Below are 21,456 nucleotides of genomic sequence, written 5' to 3'. Positions count from 1 at the left end.
AGTGCCCGCGGCGGCAGCAGCGCACTCCTGGGAAGGGCATGGCCCCAGGAGGGTCGTGAGCAGGGCCAGCCTGCAGGCACAGCAAGACCTTGTCTCCGAAAAGGGCCAGGCGCACGCCTGTAATCCCAGTACTGGGAGGCCCAGGAGGGAGGACCCCAAATTCAAGCCAGGCCTGGGGATTTGGCGAGATCTTGTCTGAAAACTAAAACAAATGACGGGGTGTAGTGTGAAGGCTCTGGCTTCGATCTCCAGTACAATAAACACACATGAATATTTCATTTTATTTTTTGGTTTTGAGACTAGCCTTGAACCCATGGCAATTTCCCTCCTGCCTCAGCCTCTGGAGTGCTGGGGTTACAGGCGTGCACCCTCATGCCCTAAATAAGTGAGTATTAAAGGCGGCCAGGATTTAAGCTCAGTGGTGCAGCACCTGCCCGGCAAGCACAAGGTCCTGAGTTCAATCCCCAGTACCAACATACATACATACCCACATACTAAAGAGCACCCAGCACCCACCACTCCAAGGCACTGAAACCCAGTGCAAAGCCAGCCAGAGATGGAGATATACCTTTATTGTGGAGAAACAGTCGGCAGAGCCCTCCCTCCGCCCCAGACACAGTTAACCCTTCAACATGGCTTCCTTCTGGGCCTGCCAGCTTCTCAGGGCACCACGCCCCAGGCTCCACCTGACCTTCAGACTCCCTGCTGGGTGATTGTCTGAGTCCTACAGAGCCCTGGGAGGGCTCTGCTCAGTAGAGGTGGCTTCAGCTGGGGACACAGGGCTCCTCGGGCAGGGACGCAGGGGGTGGCCCACTCTCCTCTCGGAGACCGCCCTGATAGAGGCGGCGAAGTCGGGACAGCTCTCTTTCTGGTGGCTGCTTCCAGCTGTACCAGGGGTACCAAGGGTCGCCGGCAAGCAGGGTAGGGGCCGGCGGAGTAGCACTCACAGCACCATGTGACGTACTGAAGTCTGGGTCCCGGGGTTCCACCTGAGGAATGTGGTAACTGAGGAGCCCTAAGGGATTGGAAAGAAAGAGGGAGGACAGAGGAGAGGTAGTTCAGGGTAAAAGGCGAAAAAAGGGCTTCACTAGTCAGAGCCTCTGGGTACCTTCATGCATGTTGTATTCAGCACAAGAGCAGTGGGCTTAGGCACCGATGCAATGATATCCTTCCTGCCTAGGACCCAGCCTGAAAAACTGGGTGCCCCGCCCCAGGGCCGCAGCACCACACCCACTCTGGTGGTGGGTGACACCTTCCATGAACCTGCCCAAAGGGGCCACAGAGCTAGAGCCGGAAATGTACACAAAGATCTTCCTGTGATCTTGCTGCAGCACTGCGACTGATGGTTGTAAAGCAGGAGGACAAGGAAAGGAACAATGAACAGGAGGTGGGAGCACGACACTGGAGCCAAGAGGGGCTGGGAGGGGACGCGCTGGGGAGGTGGGAGCACTCACATGCAGGACCTGCCCCAGGCCTGCGTACCCTCCTCTGCCCGACGAAACTGCCGTTCTCACACTCACCGTGATCCCTGGCTTTCTGGATGGCCTGAGTCAACTTCTTGTGCTGCTTCATACAGACCCCTGCAGAGAGACAAATAACCAGCTGCACATCAAGGGCACTAAAGGAAAGAGTACAGCTGCTTCTATGTATTCAGGGTTGGACGTATTCTATGTATTCAGTTTCTGAACGACCCTTTCATGGGGCTCAATTACTTCTTCTGTCTGAACAGAAGAGTGTTCCCCCTCTCTCTGAGCTAAGATGAGGACTTAGGGTCTTAGTCACTACAGAAAAACCACTTAGGGTAAAGGCCGCAAGAAAGGGGGCAGAGCCAGGAGTGGTGGTGCACACCAGAAATCACAGTACTCAGAAGGCTGAGGCAGGAGGATTGCCACAAATTCAAGGCCAGCCTAAACTACACTAGGAGATCCTGTCTTAAAAAAAAAAAAAAAAAAAAGGGAGAGTACACAATTCCAGGCAAATGTGATGAAACAGCCGAGTTGGACAATACCCAGAGATGGGTCCAATAAGGGAAGAAACAGCTTCCAATCTGGGGAGAGTGATCTGGGGTAGTAGCCACAATTGTCCCTTCAGTTATGCACCATATAAGGCAAAACTCCCCAATAAACCAAACACTCATCATGATGCCACCCCCAGTAACAGGGAGTTCAGATTACGCTTTGCAAATTTATCTTGCTTGAGAGCTGGTGTTGGCAAAGTATTTCTGTGTGGTACTGAGGCCTGAACCTAGGGCCTTCCACGTGCTAGGCAAACACTACCACTGAGATACATCCCAGCCCCCTGGAAAAAATTTCTGTATGGGCCATAAATACAAGTATGTTAGGCTCTGCAGCTACACAACTCTAACACTGCCGCCTGGTAGTGATTGTAGACAAGAAGAGAACACATTTTTGTAGCTCTTGTTCTGTTTTTTTGAGAAAGCTGTGTAGCCAGGGTGGCCTCAAACTCATAGAAATCCTCCTGCTGGGATTACAGGCATGCGCCACCACGCTTGGCTACCATCTGCCTTTTAAGGACCACAATGACCCCTGCTTACGGAGGTACCTGAATGTATCTTTTCCCTACACGTAACAGCTGTAGCATGAGTATCTCCACTGAGATTTCCAAAAGGTTGAACTGCACTTTGTATGCCACCCACCAAATAGCCACTGTCCAGTGACACAGAGAGCCACCCTGGTGGTGACAGGGGTGACAGGCTCACCTGTGTACGGAGCGTGGAAGATGATGCCAGTATGGGCGCAGACGAACTGTTCCAAGAGCTTTACATTCTGCAGGGAGAGCAGTGAACACGAGGAGGGGCAGGGATTCAGACCTCTGGGGACTGTGCAGACCCTGCCTCCCCCACTCAAGCTCCCCGGGCCCACCCCCTCCCTCCAGCCCCAAGACACCCATCAATTCATGGCTGCATTTCACATGCACACCCTACACTTGGACTCACACAGAACTTTCACCTACATAGTTACGTTCTAAAGTTAGCCAGGAATCACCCTCAAAATGTTGATTTGTGTACATGTAAATGACTAAAATACACTGACTAAGAACAGTTCTAACTTTTTGATTACATAGAATGATTATCAGCTAGCAAATCAACCACAGGAAGTAAGAGTTGAGGAAAAAGCAGGTGTATCTACAGAGTGGCGTGGCAGGCAGAATCATCAGCACTACTCAATTTGCTACTGTTCTTTGGTTCTGTACTTGGTTACACTGCTTTCATAACTCACCATACACAACTGGAACCAGGAGGCATCTATGGGGCACCCTGTGACCTGTGTCAGAGGGCAGCGAGGGCTGCAGATGTGCCCACTCACTGACTGATGCACAAATGCCTTCCAACTCCTGATGCCCGGCCACACAGCGTGTGCTAACACCCTCACTGCCAGCTCAGAGAAACACTACTGGTTTGTATAATACACTTTCAATTTGAGGAGCAAATCTTGTCCTCCTTGCTGTGTTGAAGGCTTCTTAAAAAGCAGTCCCCTAGATTGTAAACTAAAGCTTCCTATCTCTGATCTCCAGTCACAGATCTTAGCACACCCAGGAAACATGACCAAGAAATAAAGAAAACCATAGGAATAAAATAGGCCAATGTACTTGGCAGGTTTCAGTAAGCCCAGCAGACAGAACAATGAAAGAAAAACTACAGGAAGAAGTAGGCCAACACTTGCTAACAGTTGTAACAGAAATTAATTGTTGGGCATTGCTCTTCCACTAGAAAAAGGAATTTTTCACCAGGTGTGGTGGCACAAGCCTGTTACCCCAGCATTTGTGAAGCTGAGGTAGCAAGACCATCAGGAGTTTGAGGCCTGCCTGAGCTACACAGTGAGTTCAAGGCCAGCCTGAACTACATAGCGAGATTCTGTCTCAAAAAAATCCAAAACAACCAACCACAAGAACAGGTACTTTTCTTACCTGCCAACTATTTATCTCATGGATATGGGATACAATTTTTTAGAGCAATCCATACTGGAAGGCAAAAGGCTAGACAGAATGCTTCTGTATTGCCAGAAATATTCACTACAAAATGGACTGCAGGGAAGCCAAGATATGAGGAAGTGTGGGGCACTTACAGCAAAGAGGCTCCAAACCCTTATTCTGATTATTCTGATAAGAGATTCTCCTTACCCTAAAGTCCACATGCAACTTGTGATCCCGGCAGATGGGACAAGGGTTCCCAGCAACTTTGCTTTTACGCTATAGAGAAAAGAAACCGGCAGTGGGAGATGTTCAAAGCCTTGTCAAAGTGGCCCGCTCCTCTCGCGACGGCTTCTCCCCACCCACGTGCCACCCTCAGAAACTCACGATGCACGTCCTCCGGGTCCGCTGAGGGGGTACGCCGCCCTTGTGGTTGCGGCGGTAGTCAGCCCAGACAGGGTGGGAACCGTAGCGGCTCCGGTATTCTGAGACAGAGCAGACAGGCTGCTAGTACCTACGTCCACTACTTCAGACCACACCCGATCCCTCCCCATCTAAGGTACCTTCTGACTCCAGGTATCTCCAGGGCTCATTCTCATAAGGGGAAATAGGAGCTGGGGGCAAAGAATCTTTCCCAGGAGGGGCTTTGGTGCAAAACGTCTGGAGGGGAACCTGTAAAAGAGGGGAGAAATGAGACAGTGACACAATGAATTCAAGGAAAGGACTCAACTGTTTCTCTCACACTTTGGGGAGAGGGGAACGCATGTTCACTGAGTTCATGTAATTCAGCACGAATATGTAGTGTCTTTGTCGAGGTTAAAATGACATAAATCAACAATCCATTTCAACTCTCCCTAACCCCAAATGGATCCTAAAGAGAATCCTAATGTTTGGTTGTTTCTTTTTGGGGGGGGGGGAGACAAGATCATACCACATAGCTCAGTCCGATCTTGAGCTCACTATGCAGCCCAGGCTGCCCTTGAACTCTAGGTGATCCTCCTGCCTCAGCCTCTGAGGCCTGAGATTACAGGTGTACACCACCATGCATGGTTTAAGAGGCTAATGTAGAAAAATAATTAGAATAAGTACCTGAGAAGCAATCTTATTTAAGACAATTTAAAAACCTACCATACAAGGGCACTTGTGTTTTGGGGATGAATTGAGTCTTGGAGAAGAAGACAATGCGAATGTGTTTGGTCTCTTGGAAGTAAGATGTATAGTTAGGAGGGGTAAACATCCAGCTCAATCAAAACCCAAGTCACTGCGTTGCCCAGTTTTATAGGAGGTTGGAAGGCCAACACAACGCACAGCAAAACAAACTTGAGTCCTAACGCTAGTTTTAAAGCTTCCATCCCGTCATTAACTCCATGGTGACCTCTGTTAGCACTCTCAAGTCTCCCTTGACCTACCGCCACTATCTCGCCTTGCCCCACCAAGAATCGGCCCTACCCTGATCTACCAAGAATCTCCAGGGTGGTGAGTAAAAATCGCAATCCAAAGGGCAGAATTAAACTCTCAGGAGAGCTTCAGTAAGAAACTGGTTTAAAGATAAAGCTGAGAAACTGGTTCCTAGGTCCTGAGAATGTATCCTGGCTTTCCTGGGTGATAGCAAGACTGGAAGAAATCACAGCCCTTCAATACCAGGGCATTCAGGGACATCACAAATTTTGACACTATCTACCTAAGACCTAGTTGTGCATGACCAAGTGGATAATGCCTCCTCCACCTAGTTATTTTGTCAAGACGGCATTTTGGGGGCCGCGCGGTGACACACGCCTCTACTCCCAGCACTTGGGAGGCTGAGGCAGGAGGATCGCTGCGAGCTTGAGGCCAGCCTGGGCTACATAGTGAGTTCACGGCCAGTATGAACTACAAAGGAAGACCCTGTCTCAAAAACACAAAAAGAAGCCGGGCGTGGTGGCGCACGCCTGTAATCCCAGCACTCGGGAGGCGGAGGCAAGAGGATCGCTGTGAGTTCGAGACCAACCTGAGCTATAGTGACTTCCAGGGCAGTCTGAAGTACATAGTGAGACCCTGTCTCAGAAAACAAAACAAAACATAAAACACACACACACACAAAGAGAAAAACAAAACAAAAAAAGATGGTATTTCGGGGAGAGGATGACACCCAACCAGCTTTTAGCCATCAACTCAGGATTAGAGAAGTCCCCCAGTATTGGGCAGGGGATGATGATCCTGGACTTAAGTGTTGCCTACACAGCTTAGGAACAAGCACGCGGGAAAAGAATGAAACGACGATTTAAGGAAAGTATAACTAGGTCGGATTTACTGGCTGCCCTCTGAAAGGAGTTACCTGAACTCCGTAGATACCTCTGAAGGGCGAAAGGGTAAGACACCGCCTGAGAAGCGTATTCAATACAGAGGACGCCATCTTGACGTAGTGGAGTCTGCGCATGCTCTTAGAGATTGAGGCGGGCGGAGGCATTTGCCCGGCGCAGAGCGGCCGTGCGCTTACGTCAGAACGTAAGCGTCAAAGGGGGGGCCGTGGGCAGAAGCTAATTTCAACTGCGTCATAATGGAATTAGGCGTCAAAATTGTGTTTCTTGTACACTAGCCCCTACAACTATGAGATTCCGTACTTAGCGTTTGCCTTAGAAGCAATTTTGAGTGCGTTTTTTGAGCGGAATCCTCCCACTGCGCATGCGCCTTCCGGTTTCTACCAACCCAGGGTGAGAAATGTTCATAGGACGGAAGTGGTGGAAGCAGAGGAAAGGGAGGTGCTAGGGTCTCCGGTCAAGCGTACGCGACGCAGGAATCCAGAAGGAGCCGGAAGCGGGGGCCGGGGGAAAGGGGCTGTCCAAAGGTTTAACCAATCCGCTGGCAAGGTGTCCTTCGCATTGACCAATAAGGTCACGCCTCGCGCACAATGTCTCGCGACAAGGGCGTTTAGCCTGCACGTTTCAGCGCGTTGGGCGGCGTCCGGGTATAAAAGACTCCGCCCGATCGGGCAGCCGCCATTCTGGAGTTCGTTTAGAGGTAAGTTGCTGGGTCCTGCGGTTTACATGGGCAAATTTTTGCGTAGCGCCTTGTCCTGGGAAGTTGGCTAGGACAGGAGCTAGTTGGGAGTCACGGCTTGTGTAAGGCGGCTGTGTTTGGGTGGGCCATAGAAGGTTTTGGGGACGAAAAAGATAATTCTCTGCAGTGTTGTAAGAGCGACCCGTATTGATTATGTCTTTCTCCCTTGTGTTCCTTTTACCCCAGGTTTGAATTTTCTCGGAGAAAGACAGGCCGGCCACGAGGAAAACAGAAACGAGCCGCAACGACATCTAAGCCCTTGAAAGGATCCAGAGGGGGGAAAGGGAAAACCGCAGCCACCAGCCCAACCACTTGTGTCTTCTACCCCTGCCCACCCATCTTGCCCACCCCACCAGCCCACGCTGCTTGGGACTTGAGATCTGTGGCCGAAGGACCATCACCACATACCTTCAAAAATAATCAACCACCCTCCCTTCCCAAACCCAACCCAATTTCACTCATCCAGCGTTTACTTTTTTGCACCCACTCAGAATTTTTTTCAACAACCCCCCTCCCTAAATGGAGTCGGGTGGGGGGGAATGAATACTGAGTTGGCGTTTCTTTTTTAAGAGACTTTTTGATCCAATGAGGCCCCCTAAATAATTCAGTTTTGGGTCCTGGTTGGTTGGTTTTTTTTTTTCCTCCAAATTTTGCCCCCTCCCCCCCTGAGCCCGAGGTGCTGACGTCGCAAAAAAATTGGATAGTAAGTGTCGAATTTTCAAAAACCAGCCTTGCAACAAGAAATCAACGTTTCCCGTTGTGAAACCAAAAATGAGAGGAAGAAATGAGACCATAGAACAAATGTAGAGCTGGAGAAGGACCGATCTGGTCACTTAATCTCCATTAAAAAGGGCCTTTGGGTCTAAAGAGTCTTGTTTTCTCTCCCCTACCACCTACCTCTTCCCTGCTCTGCTGCAGGCAAGGAGGGGGTGCAGGGAGGGCCAGCAAGTGAGAATTTTGATGGTTAACCCTTCGTAATCCAGACAATTTCCAGACTGCCAAAGCATGTGTTTGCTTTTATAAGGAGGAATGGTTACCTTCCTCTGGGTAACAGCAGTCTTCAAAAGGGTTAATGAGCTCACATACAAAAGATGGTGGATCTTGTGGCCCAGAAGTCCCACTTCTTTGTGTGTGAGACGAGCAGGGCGCCTTTCAATTTGCCAGATTAATAAGCAATCTGTACATAAAGATTGCAGGGTAAGGAGATGGGCAGAGAATAATAGCTGGCTATGTTTTTAAATGATTGTTAAATCCTCTCAGTTTTAATGTAATTTGCTTGGGATATTGTATGTTGAAACTAGGTGGCAATCTAGGAATAAAGATTGCAAGACACTTAATTTAGGACAAAATAGTATCAATACATAACAAGTTAATCGGGAGGTAAAGAATGTCTTGTAATTGTTGCAAATTGCATAGGTTATTTAAAAGCAAAAATGATTAACATTTTTTTGACTTGATACTTTTTGGTTGGGTATAGCTAAAAGGGCGGAAAGGTTGGGAAATGTGGAATTCAGGAATAATTTTAAAAGCCATTTAGTGCAATTGAATGCTAGCTTTCTAAAAGATTTGTGTCGTTAAAAGGAATTTTTCTCTTCCCTGCTTCAATATGGCGACTTTCCTTGTCCTTTTGTCTTCCAAGCGGTGTTGCAGGTTGTGTCTTGACCCATTTTTCTCCTGTCCTCCCATCTCAACCCTATTTGTTGAGAGGGGTCCAATTCCTCCCCCCTTTACGGGAAGGATGGGGTGGTCGACGGTAGCAATTTAACTTCAGTTGCAGTTCAATTTCCCCGCAGAAAATTGTTCTTTGAACTATTTTAATTGCTTATATTTTCATTATGCCGATTCAAAATAAGTCAAGGACTATTCAGCATGGGGCGGGCTTCGCTTTTTTTCTTTTCTTTTTAACGAAAGAGTGTTTTATAATCTAATTGTAGCTACCGGCAGAGCCCTACCTATCGGATCCGAGTTGAGTCCTCTTCTCACAAAATGGCCTCCCTCCTTTGTTGTTTCTCTCCCTTTGCCATCTTGAGCTCAGGGCCGCCCCAGCCCTTGGTCGAGGGGGAGGAGCCGCCTTCGACGGTGATGTAATGGGCTTTCTCTCCGCCCTCTCGCAACTCCACCCCTCGGTTCCGCAGATTTCCTCGCTGCCTCCCTGGCCTTGCAATTAGGGAGAAGACGTCCTTGTTTTGATGTAATCATTTAAAAGCCTTTCTCTTAAAGGGATAAAAGCTCATGGGGAGTATGTTTCCCGGCTGGCCCTCGAGTAGCTTTAGTTTTTGTGTTTAACAACCAGTCTGTTGCTTTTTACTTTAACCTTCCACTCATCACAACTGCTTGGAAGTGTGCCCCGCTTCTGTTGCCCAATGCCAGAGCCAGTCAGGCCTCAACTGTACTTTAAGGCTGGGGGGCTTCAGGAGGGATTGTGTGTGCTTGTTTGTGTATGTGTGTGTCTTAGGAGACGGGAGAGGCTTGTAACTTTATGGACAGTTGGGGCCTCGTGACCCTGAGCTGTGACATTTCTGCTCAGTAGCTAGTCCTCCAGCCTCCTGCTTTTGGTTGCTTTGTGTTGAGAATCGGGAAGGGTGGGTACTTTGAGAACTTTCTTCTCAATCACCGCTACTCCCATCTCTGTTTGGGGATAAACTCTTGTGTCCAGTGCTTTATCACGGTTCTCCAGTACGTTGGTACTAGGATGAAAAGTGAATCTTTAGGAAAGGAGGCGGCAGTTGTAAACTCAAGGCAGGGGGAATCCAGCTACGGTTCTGGTAAGCAAAACATTTCTGGTATTACATTTCACAACCTTCATTTCTTTTTTCCAAAGAGCCACCTTTTTTTGAATTTCTTTTTCCTTCTAAAAGAATTTCTTAAAAGCATTAATGAAAGAAATGATGTCCTCTTCATTGCTCCCTTGTGCAGTGCTGTGGCAGTGGATGCATGCTGAGAGCCATGCCCTGTCTGAGGGTGGTGCTGGGTTTTGGTTCTTTTCTTACCTCTCTTCCCCCAGCTTAATCTTACCAGACTAAATACTTTTCATTTTTTAAAGTCCTGTATTAAAGCTTGACGTTTCTAGAAGCCATTTTGTACAACTGTGCTAGGGTGACTTGGGGGAGACTTAGGGCTGACATTCTGCTGGGTACAGATTTCTCAAATTCTTAAGTTCTGTGTTGGGTGGGTGGGACTTCCACGTGTCTATTGACCACAAGTCTTTTTTTTTTTTTTCTTCTTTTTTATCTTTTAAGCAGTTTGCCATGTGCCTCTGCAGCATATCTACCTTTGGAGCTGAATATTCCACCCACTGGGGTCCTGGTGTCTAGTGAGCAGGGACTGATTAATAAAGAAGATCTTCCTTAATATGGGAGATGGGAAGCAAGGTCTCCTAGGGAAGCCAGATCCATCCGGAGAACTTCAGAGAACCCGAGCTGTGTAGTCTGTGGTCAGAATGCCTTTTTTTTTTGAAACAGGGTCTCACTGTGTAGTTCAGGATGGTCTGGAGCTCACTGTGTCGCCGCAGCTGGCCTTGAACTTCAAGCCATCCCCCTGCCTCAGCCTTCCAAGTGCAGGGATTACAAGTGTGTGCCACCACACTAGGCCAGAATTAGATTTTAGGGTCTTTCATGTGTGTGGCAGTGGCGTACGTGATTTTGCATCTTTATTGAAAAGCAGACAAGCTTTTGGAGTGATCATGTGCCAGATTTTCTTTTGTTGTTTTTTGTTTTGTTTTTTGGCTTTTTTTGAGACAGGGTCTCACTATGTAGTTGAAACTGACCTGGGACTCACTGTGTAGCCCAAGCTGGTCTCAAACTCACAGCGATCTTCCTGCCTCAGCCTCCCGAGTGCTGGGATTACAGGTGTGCACCACCACACCAGGCTGTGTTGCTTTTTGAGACAAGGTCTCCCGACGTAGCTCAGGCCTTAGCCTCCCTTGACTGGGATTACAGGCATACATCACCACGCCCAATTTCCTATCAGATTTTTCAAAATCACTTGAGAGGTAGGTACTTGCCACTTCAGAGAAAATTTAGAACCTTGTGGATGGTCTGAGAGACAATCCAGTCCGCCATTTAATCATATTAGGAAATGCCTGAACACCGAGAAAGAAACAAAGCATTTTCATTTCCAGAAGTGCCAAGGCCTCTAGATTAAAATAAGTATGAGACTCCTTTCTCCTTGTTAGAAGAGAGTTGTGATCAGCTCTTTAGAGAGTTTTGGTTTGTAGAGTCTTCCCGAACCACATCTGTCCTATTTCGTTGGTAGGGTCTGGAATAATGAGCCAGGGTATTAAGCCTGAGGACTTCACTGTGAGGGCAAAAGGAAGACTTGGCGCGGTGGGCACAGCTCTGCCCGCAGCATCACTGGCGGCCTGGCTCCCACCGGGGCATTGTGTCCGCCCCTCGTGTAGTGCTCCTCTCACGGAAACGCCCTGATCCTTCATGGCTCCAGGAAGCTTCTAGGACATAGTCCCTGTCCCTGCCTCCCTGGGCCTGTCCTGGACGCTCTGCATTTCTTTCCACTTGAGTTCCTGGGAGCTTCTCAGAATGTGCCAACTTCTGAAGTAGGGAAACTGCTGTGTGACACTTAGGGTACTTGAGTAATGAAGTCCACTGTGAGGAAGTCCACTTAAGGTTGTATCACAAGACAATTCCCATTACATTTCCAACGATACTGAAAATGAATTCTTCCCCCTTTGTCTCCTAGCTTCCTTGACTCATGTCTTCTAAAGTGCCTGGGTCCTGTTTCCAGCAGAGGGCAGTGGGCACAGCTTGGTACTGATTGGTCCTTATCCTTATAAGTGGCTTTTTCTCTCTTCGTTCGAGGTCAGGTTCCTGAAGCAGGGGAGAGTTCTCCAAGCTCACATATATTCAGCGTGGTTTTGCTTCTGCCAAAGTGGGTTAGGTTTAGAGGGGCCTGGTTTGAAATGTTTAATTCAAGGCTTTTGATCAAATTGTAAATATTTTGATTTGGAATCTTAACGCTGTGTGTATGTTTGTATAGACATTTTAAAAATTAGACTCTTTGTTGCTTGTGATACGTGATACGACTTTGGACTTTATTGCTGTTCCAGTTTTCAATACATGGGAAGTCTTTTTTATAGATGATATCTGTATATCTGTGTTTTCTGTGCATCGGTATAGAGTATCTCACCACATGGGAACAGTTCCTTTCTCCCTGTCCAGTAATTCCTGTACTTCAGTGGATGCGGCCCACAAGCTTAGGATTTTTTCCAGTATTCTGTTGAATGTTCTTTTCCTCGCACCTCAGGTGCCACTTGTCCTGGTGGAGGTTTGGGGCGGTGGTGACAGACAGTACCGTTGGCCCAGACTTGCTACCTCTTAGCTTTTCTGCCTCCGCCTGCTTGCTGAGGTTGTTAGGACCTGCACACTTAGAAACCGCCCTGCTTGGTGGAAGGACCAAAAAGTTGAGTGTTTCTCGTTTTTGGTTTTATCTTACCAAGTTGGCTCACAAACCTCTGACATTTTCCAGTATTCTCTTTAAACATTTCTTTCCCTGACCTCAGTTCCTGCTTGTCTTTGTGGTGGTTCCAGGTTCTTTCCTGCACAGACTGTAGTTGTCTTGCTAAAATGATTTTTCAGTCCTGTGGGGTTTCTGTCTCTGCTAAGTACCACCCTGAAACACTGCTGCAATGGCATTCTTAGTTGGTTCTCAGAAGCCAGTGTTGATAGAGGTAGTGTGGATAAAATGCCCGTCAGAGCCATACTGACCCTGCATTACCTCTCTAGAAGTTTGTTTCTGGCCCAAAAAATTGCCTTTTTTTCTTTTTCTTTTTTTTTTTTTTTTAAGTACCAGGGATAAAACTCGGGTCCTTGCACTTGAAAGGCAGGTGGTGGAACCACTGAGCTAAATCCCTGACCAACTTCTTTCTTGTGTCCCTTCCCTACAAAAGTTTAGCTTGTAATTAACTGCTTTCCACCCTAGTCTAAAGCAGCCGTTTAAAATTTATAGCACTTTGCCAGTCTTTAGTTTCTTGTCAGTTCCATGATTTGTAGTTTCAGACTTATCTTGGGGGTCTGATGTAGTTGATACTTATGAGGGGAGGCACTTAGCTTCTGAAGCCACAAACTATCATTTTTAAACAATAAAACATGTAGTTTGTGGTAAAAGAGTAACGTTCAGGGCGTTGGAGGACCTCCTTTGTTTGCTCTGCATCCATTTGTCCTGTCTCCTTCTCTGGGATCTTTCCCCAGACCCTCTGAGAAAGGGGCTCTCTGGTCTGGCGCTGCTTTCCCTCTATCACCTTCACTCCAGTGGTCGCATAATCTGCCCGTTGTGGTGATTTTGACACGGGGCTAAGATAAAAGGAAATTGATTCTTGTGAGACATTTGGCCCAAACACCTAAGACTGATGCAGTTTTTACCAAGCTAGACTTTTTTTCCAGACCAGTTTGTCAACAACAAAGGGAAACGGCTTAACAGTAAGTGCCACGCAAATTGAATGTCTAACGAGGACTTGAATTTTAGCTCTAGTGTCACCTAGTGAAATCGAGATTTCCCAGGAGGGCGAGGGACAGGTACGCCACCTGCCCTCCACTCCGTTCCGTTCCTTGGTGTTTAGTCATGCACTCACCCCATGCTTACCTGTGCAAGGCTGTGTTCTCAGTAAGGATGGTCTGTGTGCGAGTAAAACCAGGCTTTGGTTTGTGTAGAAGATAGTGTAATTGTGTGGAATAGCTGAATGCAGTTAATTACAAACAGAATCAAGTCCCACCTTTGTGGGATATGCTGATGGGGTCTGTGGGAGGGTGTACTGGGACAGTGCTTCCGTTTATCGTGTGGATTTATTTTGTTTTCAGAAACTTAGATCATGGGTTCTGGGCCCATAGACCCCAAAGAGCTTCTCAAGGGCCTGGACAGCTTCCTAAACCGAGATGGGGAAGTCAAGAGTGTGGACGGGATTTCCAAGATCTTCAGGTGAGCCTGTGCCTGTGTCGGATTTGTTGCGTGTGGCCGCAGTCGAAGCAGAGGTGCATATCCTAGAGAAGGGAGGGGAGTAAGGAGAAAAGGGTTCACTGAGAGTGAGAGAGGAAAGAGCGGCCTTGGTTTCCAGCCCTGATCAGGCTGAGGACCAGTACATCCAGTCTTGGGGAGCCACGCTGGGAAGAGGGCAGTGCAGCCTGGAGACCCGAACCACCCACCCGAAAGTCGTGTATCTTCTGCAGACCCTACCCTGTTTTTCAGGGAAAAACAAATACCGAAGCCAGTCTCGAAGCGGTGCTTGAAGGGTGGTCGACGGGGGCGCTGGGCCCTGGCAGGGGAGGCAGACTCCCATCTGCCCTTCGTGTTAGGAGGGGGCGGTGCTTTCTCCCCAGAGGAGCTGTGTGACTCCCTCAGAGACCTGACCCCGCCGCTGTGGGAGGAGCGCACAGCCGGCTTCCTCTCTGACTCCGTCTGTCTTCCGCAGTCTGATGAAGGAAGCGCGGAAGATGGTGAGTCGCTGCACGTACTTGAACATTCTCCTCCAAACCCGCTCGTCAGAAGTTCTGATCAAGTAAGTGAGGAGCTGCTGGTGTGGTGTGGCGTCCAGGTCATCGAGGGCGCCACGAGGTGGGGTGTGACAGCCTGCACCCGGAAGGCTGCTAGATGGCGCCCGTCTGCCCGCCTCTAGGTTTATCGACGTAGGAGGCTATAAGCTTCTTAACAGCTGGCTGACATATTCCAAGACGACCAACAACGTCCCCCTCCTCCAGCAGATCCTGGTGACCCTCCAGCACCTGCCACTCACTGTGGACCATCTCAAGCAGGTACCTTCAGTCTCCTAACCTTCTGGGGTCCCACAGGACTGATGTGAGGCGCTCCGGGGCCTGGGAGTAATGACAGTGAGTGTTTGGGGATGAGTTTGGAGTCCGAAGATTTGGTTTGAATTATTTCCCTTGGTCGGTATGTAGCTCGGGGTACCTCGTGTGTCTTACCCTGTTCTCCCACCCGTAAAATGGGAATGATTTTCCCTAGTTAATGGGATCATTCTGAAATGTAAGTGCCAGCTACTGGGATTTGTAAAAGGTGACCTGGTTTATCGGTGCTGCCACTGTTCGGGGCCGAGAGCTGGTGCATTGTGGGCTTGTTAGCGCCGAGTGAGCTTTGCGTCCTCCCTGCACTTACTTTCCTGCTGCCCCATCTCTTGCAGAACAACACAGCCAAGCTGGTGAAGCAGCTGAGCAAGTCAAGCGAGGATGAAGGTAGGGCAGCCATGCCACCCGCTCTCGTACGCTGTCCTTGGTGCTCGGCCCTCTCCCGACCCTCGGGCTGCCCATCTTCCCTGCCTTCCTCTCGCTACCTTATCTTGCTTTCTTCTTTTCTTTTAAAAATGGTTGTTCTAGGGCCGGGGATTTAGCACAGTGGTTCCGCCACCTACCTCGCAAGTACAAGGTCCTCTGGTACCAAAAAAAAAGAACAAACGAAAAAGTTGTAGTTGTAGCTGGGTGTGGTGGTGCATGCTTGTAGTCCCAGCACTTGGGAGACTGAGGCAGAAGGATCCTAACAAGTTCGAAGCCAGCCTGGGCTACATACATAGTGAGACCCTGTCTTGAAAATAAATAAATAAATAAATAAATAAATATTTGCAGTTCTAACTGTCCCCTCTTCCTTATTGTCAAGTCCAAGTGGAATTTGTGCATTTCTCTACTACTGAGTATAAAATATGGTGCCACACTTTAACTGCAAGCTGATTCTTCAAATCACTTGGTAGAGCCAGGCGTAGTGGCACATGCCTGTAATCCCAGCACTCAGGAGGCTGGGGCAGGAGAATCTCTGAGAGAGTTCGAGACCAGCCTGGGCTACACAGTGAGTTCCAGGTCAGTCTCAACTACAAAGTGAGACCCTGTCTCAAAACACAAACAAACAAACAAAAACAAATCACTTGGTGGTAGAAGAGCCATACACTTAACATTTTGGGGGAAATATTAGCATCCTAGAGTGGCAACCATTTGCATTTGTCTTTCTGAATAAATATAGCATATTCTGGGACCTGTTTTCCTAATAATAGATATACTGGGTCTGCCAGTAAACTTACTTCTAAAGAGCGTGGGCAAAATCCTGACTCTTGGATATATCATAGCTCTGACCGGGGCAGATTCTTTCCTTTCCTGAGACAGAAGGCTTTGGAGCTTCCTGCAAGGGACATGTACGGTTTTCTCTTGAAGACAAAGCCTGGCTCCAGAAGTCACAGACTATTTCCCACTCTTTGTGTTTTGTTTTGTTTTGTTTTGGTACGGGGGATCAAAGTCGGGACCTTGCCTTGCAGGGCAGGCAGCAGAACCACTGAGCTAAATCCCCGCCTGCCATTCTGTAGCAGCGTCCTACCAGTCCTTTATCCCTCCTCATGGAAGTCCAGGCTGCTATTCATTCGTCTGAGGGGATTGTGTTGCAGAGTCCTCTGCTGAGACGCTTCAGCCTTTTTGTCAAACGGTGTCAATGCCTGTCTGAATTCTTAGCTGTGGAAAGAAGCACTGGGAACCCTCGCCAAGGTGCAGGGTTCACCTTGCTTCCACATCACAGCATGCCTTTCTGTTCTCTTCAGTCATGTTCTCAGTTGTTTTTAGTTACTGAGCAATATTGTTTTATAATCAGCATCCTCAGTGAGGATCTGTAGCATGGACCGTAGCACAGGGGATCGCTCTCGGGTGTGTTGTTCCTTATTTCTGCCTGGCTTCAGAGTGCTGCCTTTCGTGACTGTAGATATAATTATGTAATTACTTTAGCTATTGAAATCTTTTATTTTTCTTTTTTTGATACCTGGGATAGAACTTGGGACCTTGAGCTCATGAGGCAGGCGTGGTGCCACTGAGCTAAATCCCTGGCCCAAGCTATTGAAAGTTGCATGTAGTTTGTCAGCTGTAATAAAGTTTAACTGGACTATCGTATCAGTTACTCCAGAAAGATTTTAGGACACTTGCACATCGGGATGGGTGAGGTTTGCATCACTGTAGGACAGAAATTTCCAAGCATGTGATTGTTTTGAAAAGTTAGTTTGTTTTTGTTTTTTGAGACAGGGTCTCACTACTTAGTTGAGACTGACCTGAACTCACTGTGTAGCCCAGGCTGGTCTTGAACTCACAGCGATCCTTCTGCCTCAGCCTCCCCAGTGCTGGGATTACAGGCGTGGGCCACCATACCTGGCTGAAAGTCAGGTTTTTAATGGTCCACAGCGAACTTGGTTCTATTCAATAGAAATGTGGGCAAAAAGACAAGTTGCTAGTTGCCATACAAAAAGGGCTACAGAGGTGTTTTGCATAGATTTAGAAAGGAGGTCTTTATATTTAAATTCTCTTACCATCTTTTTTCTTTAAGCTGTTTCCCCACTCCTAAATGGGCCCATTTTAATGCTTATTTCACTCTTGCTGTCCTTAATTGACTTTTTAAAGCATTTTCACTAAAAGCAGTGTAGAAAAAAAGGTTGCCTAAGAAATCCTTTAAAACCTAGTTTTTGTTTGTTTGTTTGTTTGTTTTGGCACCAGGGATCGAACTTGGGTCCTTGTGCTTTGAGGCAGACAGTGGCACCAGAGCTAAAACCTAGCTTTAGCTAAGTTAAAACCGAGGCCCCTAAACCCTAAACCCGGCCTCTAAACCTAGTTTTGTATCTCACGTTCTTAAAAACTCTGGGCTACTTTTTCCATCGTGCAGATTTTTCACATTATTTCTGTCGGACATTCTGGTATTTCTGTTGTTAGGGAAGCGACTGAATTCTTGCCCCTCCTCTCTCTGCAGAGCTCCGGAAGCTGGCCTCGGTCCTCGTCAGTGACTGGATGGCGGTCATCCGCTCCCAGAGCAGTGCGCCCCCTGCTGGTGAGCCCTCTCCTTGCCTCCTTGGCCTTGCGTTTCTTTCTTTCCCACTGGGGTGCGGCTTCACCTCTGGGAGTCTTTACCTCCTAAAGGAAGTTCTTGTCTGCGACAGAAAAAGACAAGAAAAAGCGGAAAGAAGAAGGAAAGGGTCGAACTGCTCCTCCTGAACGGCCTCTGGCTGAGGTGAAGACCGAGGCCCGAGCAGAGGAGGCCCCGGAGAAGAAGAAGGAGAAGCCCAAGTCTCTGCGCACCACCGCCCCCAGTCACGCCAAGTTCCGCTCCACCGGTGAGGCCGCTGGGCGTCGCGGGCCGGGTGGGACCTGGGATGTGGGAGCCCTGGGAGGAGCCGAGCCGAGCCCCCGTGTGCCCTGTGCCCAGGCCTCGAGCTGGAGACGCCGTCCTTGGTGCCCGTGAAGAAGAACGCCAGTGCCGTCGTGGTCTCCGACAAGTACAACCTCAAGCCCATCCCGCTGAAGCGCCAGAGGTAGGGATAGGCCCGGCGTCGGTCTCCGGACAGTGGGTCTGTGACGCTGGGAGCGAGTGGGGCCTGCTTAGGGATATCTGACCACTGTCCTCCCCGCAGTGCCACAGCTGCTCCGGGAGACATGGTCCCCCCCGCAGAGAAGAAGTACAAGCCCCTCAACACGACCCCCAACGCCACCAAGGAGATCAAAGTGAAGATCATCCCGCCACAGCGTGAGTCTGCAGGGGGATGGCTTTTGTGGGACAGGGGGGGTTTGTCCTTTGTTGTACTGTTGTTGTCTTGTCTTTGACGTTTGGGCCTCTGGGGCTCCCCGTGCAGAGGGTTACTTAGGAGAGGGGGTCAGGGCCTCTCCTTCCACGTTACCCACACCCTGATTCCTGGGCCCACGTGGCCCCACCTCAGCCTTCCCAGGCACCTCCTGTTCTCTGCTTCCTACTTTGAGGCGAGGCGTCCACGGTGTCTGACTGCTGTCTGTGCTCCTCTTGCAGCTATGGAGGGCCTGGGCTTTCTGGACGCTCTCAATTCAGCCCCTGTGCCAGGCATCAAGATTAAGAAGAAGAAGAAGGTGCTGTCACCTACTGCTGCCAAGGTGTGGGCCCTGAGAAGTAGGGCTCGGTGATCGGGTCCACATTCAGGAGCGGGCAGGGCACTGCCACTGGCTGGGAGCAGCAGTGGGGTGTTGGGTTGGGATATGGACTGCGGTACCGGGGCACAGAGGCCGTGCGAGTGGAAGTGGTTTCCTCAGGAGCCACTGCAGAGTGTCTTGGCCATGGCGCCCCTCAGCTCACTGACTTCTTTTTCTTTCATAATAGCCCAGTCCCTTTGAAGGGAAGCCGAACACAGAACCAAGCACAGCCAAACCCTCGTCACCAGAGCCAGCCCCGCCTTCTGAGGCCATGGATGTGGACCGCCCTGGCACCCCGGTGCCGCCTGTTGAAGTCCCGGAGCTCATGGACACAGGTAATGGAGAAACTGGCTCAGGCTGGGGTTTCCGAAAGGATGGAGCTGGATCTGAAACCTCTGCTGCTTTCAGCCTCTTTGGAGCCGGGAGCCCTGGACGCCAAGCCAGTGGAGAGCCCTGGGGATCCCAGCCAGCTGACCCGGAAGGGCAGGAAGAGAAAGACCGTGACGTGGCCCGAGGAGGCCAAGCTGAGGGAGTACTTCTACTTCGAGCTGGACGAGACTGAACGGGGTAAGAAGCCAAGCTGCCCGTGTGACGATGCCGTGAGGGGATTTGACGAGAACTCAGCTGTGCTCACTTCCCCTCCTGCCTTTCCCCTTGTCAGTAAATGTAAATAAAATTAAGGACTTCGGTGAGGCAGCCAAGAGAGAGATCCTGTCGGACCGACACGCGTTTGAGACGGCCCGGCGTCTGAGCCATGACAGCATGGAGGAGAAGGTGCCCTGGGTGTGCCCCCGGCCCCTGGTGCTGCCCTCGCCTCTTGTCAGCCCTGGAAGCAACAGCCAGGAGCGATACATCCAGGCCGAGCGGGAGAAGGGGATCCTTCAGGAGCTCTTCCTGAACAAGGAGAGGTGAGCCTGGCAGCGGCCCTGCGAGGGAGAGGGAGAGGGAGGGGAGCTGACTGGAAGCCTGGGCCGCCCAGAAAGAACAGAAGGGGCCTAGGGCTGGGCCAGACAGGGGCGGGGAGATCCAGAGCCGCAGAGGCTGAGAAAGTAGCCGTCCTCCTTCTCTCTTGGCGACAGCCCTCATGAGCCTGACCCTGAGCCCTACGAGCCCGTTCCCCCCAAGCTCATCCCCCTGGACGAGGTGAGTCTGCGGCCGGCCCTGGCGGGAGGGGACGCTGTCCTGCCGGGTCCTGGTTCTTCTCGGGTCTTACCTTCTCCTCCTCGCCAGGAGTGCTCCATGGACGAGACCCCGTACGTGGAAGCCCTGGAGGCTGGGGGCTCGGGCGGCTCTCCTGACGGGGCAGCGGGCTCCAAGCTGCCTCCGGTCCTAGCCAACCTGATGGGGAGCATGGGTGCTGGGAAGAGTCCCCAGGGCCCTGGCGGAGGCGGCATCAACGTGCAGGAGATCCTCACCTCCATCATGGGCAGCCCCAGCAGCCACCCGCCGGAGGAACTGCTGAAACAGCCGGACTACTCGGACAAGCTCAAGCAGATGCTGGGTAATGGCCGGGGCTGCCGGGCTCTCACGGGCACTCTGAGTCTGGGCCTGCATCTGGGGAGAAGCAGCGGGAAGTCTGGGCGGAGAAGCACTGCTCTGCCAGCCAGGCCCGGGAGGGAGGGCTGGCGGGTACCCTGCGGTTAGGGTTAGCGGATTGTTTCATGCTCTCTTTTTTATTAACAGTGCCACACGGACTCCTGGGTCCTGGACCGATAGCCAATGGTTTCCCACCAGGAGGCCCTGGGGCACCGAAGGGTATGCAGCACTTCCCCCCTGGGCCTGGGGCGCCTATGCCAGGTAGGTGGTCGGTGGCAGGTTGAGGGGGCTTAGCTGCATGCTTCGGCCCAGGGACCCTGGACCCTGGATGGAGGCGGTGGGCTGGGAGCGGCAGTACCTGGCCGTAACTGGTAGCTGATGCTCTCTCTCGCCTTTTTATTCCTTGACAGGTCCCCATGGAGGCCCTGGCGGACCAGTGGGTCCACGTCTTCTGGGTCCCCCACCTCCTCCCCGAGGGGGTGATCCCTTCTGGGATGGCCCAGGTGACCCCATGCGGGGTGGCCCAATGCGAGGGGGTCCGGGCCCTGGACCGTACCATCGAGGCCGAGGTGGCCGAGGAGGAAATGAGCCCCCTCCACCTCCTCCATTCCGAGGCACCAGAGGAGGTAGATCTGGAGCAGGACCCCCTAATGGACGAGGGGGCCCCGGCGGGGGCATGGTTGGAGGTGGTGGGCATCGGCCCCACGAAGGCCCCGGAGGGGGTATGAGCAGCAGCAGCGGACATCGGCCCCACGAAGGCCCCAGCGGGGGCATGGGCAGTGGACATCGGTCCCACGAAGGCCCTGGCGGTGGCATGGGTGGAAGTGGTGGACATCGGCCCCATGAGGGCCCTGGACATGGGGGACCGCATGGTCATAGGCCACATGATGTCCCTGGCCACCGAGGCCATGACCATCGAGGGCCACCTCCTCACGAGCACCGTGGCCATGATGGCCCTGGCCACGGGGGCGGGGGCCACCGAGGGCACGACGGAGGCCACAGTCATGGAGGAGGTGAGGCTGCTTCCTGTTCCCCTGTGGCTTCTGTGTCC

The 21,456-nt window shown here is 50.7% G+C and overlaps 2 protein-coding genes across 3 annotated transcripts in view; one reads left to right on the top strand and one right to left on the bottom strand.

Annotated features, from left to right (window-relative positions):
- Positions 1–543: 543 nt before the first annotated feature.
- Mrps18b (mitochondrial ribosomal protein S18B) lies at positions 544–6,604 on the bottom strand. Its single transcript, XM_010643428.3, has 7 exons — positions 6,245–6,604; positions 4,494–4,602; positions 4,318–4,415; positions 4,141–4,209; positions 2,720–2,786; positions 1,521–1,580; positions 544–1,015 (listed from the first exon to the last, which is right to left on the bottom strand). The coding sequence occupies exons 1-7, from the start codon at positions 6,374–6,376 to the stop codon at positions 765–767; spliced, it is 786 nt and encodes a 261-aa protein (XP_010641730.1). The 5' UTR covers positions 6,377–6,604; the 3' UTR covers positions 544–764.
- A 40-nt stretch (positions 6,605–6,644) lies between these two features.
- Positions 6,645–21,456, top strand: part of Ppp1r10 (protein phosphatase 1 regulatory subunit 10) — a 15,218-nt gene continuing 406 nt past the window's right edge. The window contains exons 1-18 of one of the 2 annotated variants that reach the window (XM_033766351.1): positions 6,645–6,927; positions 7,153–9,731; positions 13,776–13,893; positions 14,384–14,470; positions 14,588–14,723; positions 15,107–15,158; positions 17,686–17,763; positions 17,873–18,046; positions 18,139–18,244; positions 18,344–18,456; positions 18,733–18,833; positions 19,057–19,204; positions 19,278–19,436; positions 19,531–19,777; positions 19,949–20,012; positions 20,100–20,370; positions 20,553–20,666; positions 20,816–21,418. In XM_033766351.1, coding sequence (XP_033622242.1) covers positions 13,787–13,893; positions 14,384–14,470; positions 14,588–14,723; positions 15,107–15,158; positions 17,686–17,763; positions 17,873–18,046; positions 18,139–18,244; positions 18,344–18,456; positions 18,733–18,833; positions 19,057–19,204; positions 19,278–19,436; positions 19,531–19,777; positions 19,949–20,012; positions 20,100–20,370; positions 20,553–20,666; positions 20,816–21,418 — 2,560 coding nt within the window. In that variant the 5' untranslated portion in view covers positions 6,645–6,927; positions 7,153–9,731; positions 13,776–13,786. The remainder of the gene's footprint in view (positions 6,928–7,152; positions 9,732–13,775; positions 13,894–14,383; positions 14,471–14,587; positions 14,724–15,106; positions 15,159–17,685; positions 17,764–17,872; positions 18,047–18,138; positions 18,245–18,343; positions 18,457–18,732; positions 18,834–19,056; positions 19,205–19,277; positions 19,437–19,530; positions 19,778–19,948; positions 20,013–20,099; positions 20,371–20,552; positions 20,667–20,815; positions 21,419–21,456) is intronic. The other variant, XM_010643426.3, reaches the window with a different exon arrangement.

Source organism: Fukomys damarensis, unplaced genomic scaffold, assembly GCF_012274545.1.
Source record: "Fukomys damarensis isolate Sample0158 unplaced genomic scaffold, DMR_v1.0_HiC HiC_scaffold_20, whole genome shotgun sequence".
NCBI lineage: Eukaryota > Metazoa > Chordata > Mammalia > Rodentia > Bathyergidae > Fukomys > Fukomys damarensis.
The sequence above is the reverse complement of the archived record's forward strand: the minus strand, read 5'-3'. Positions and strand labels throughout refer to the sequence as shown.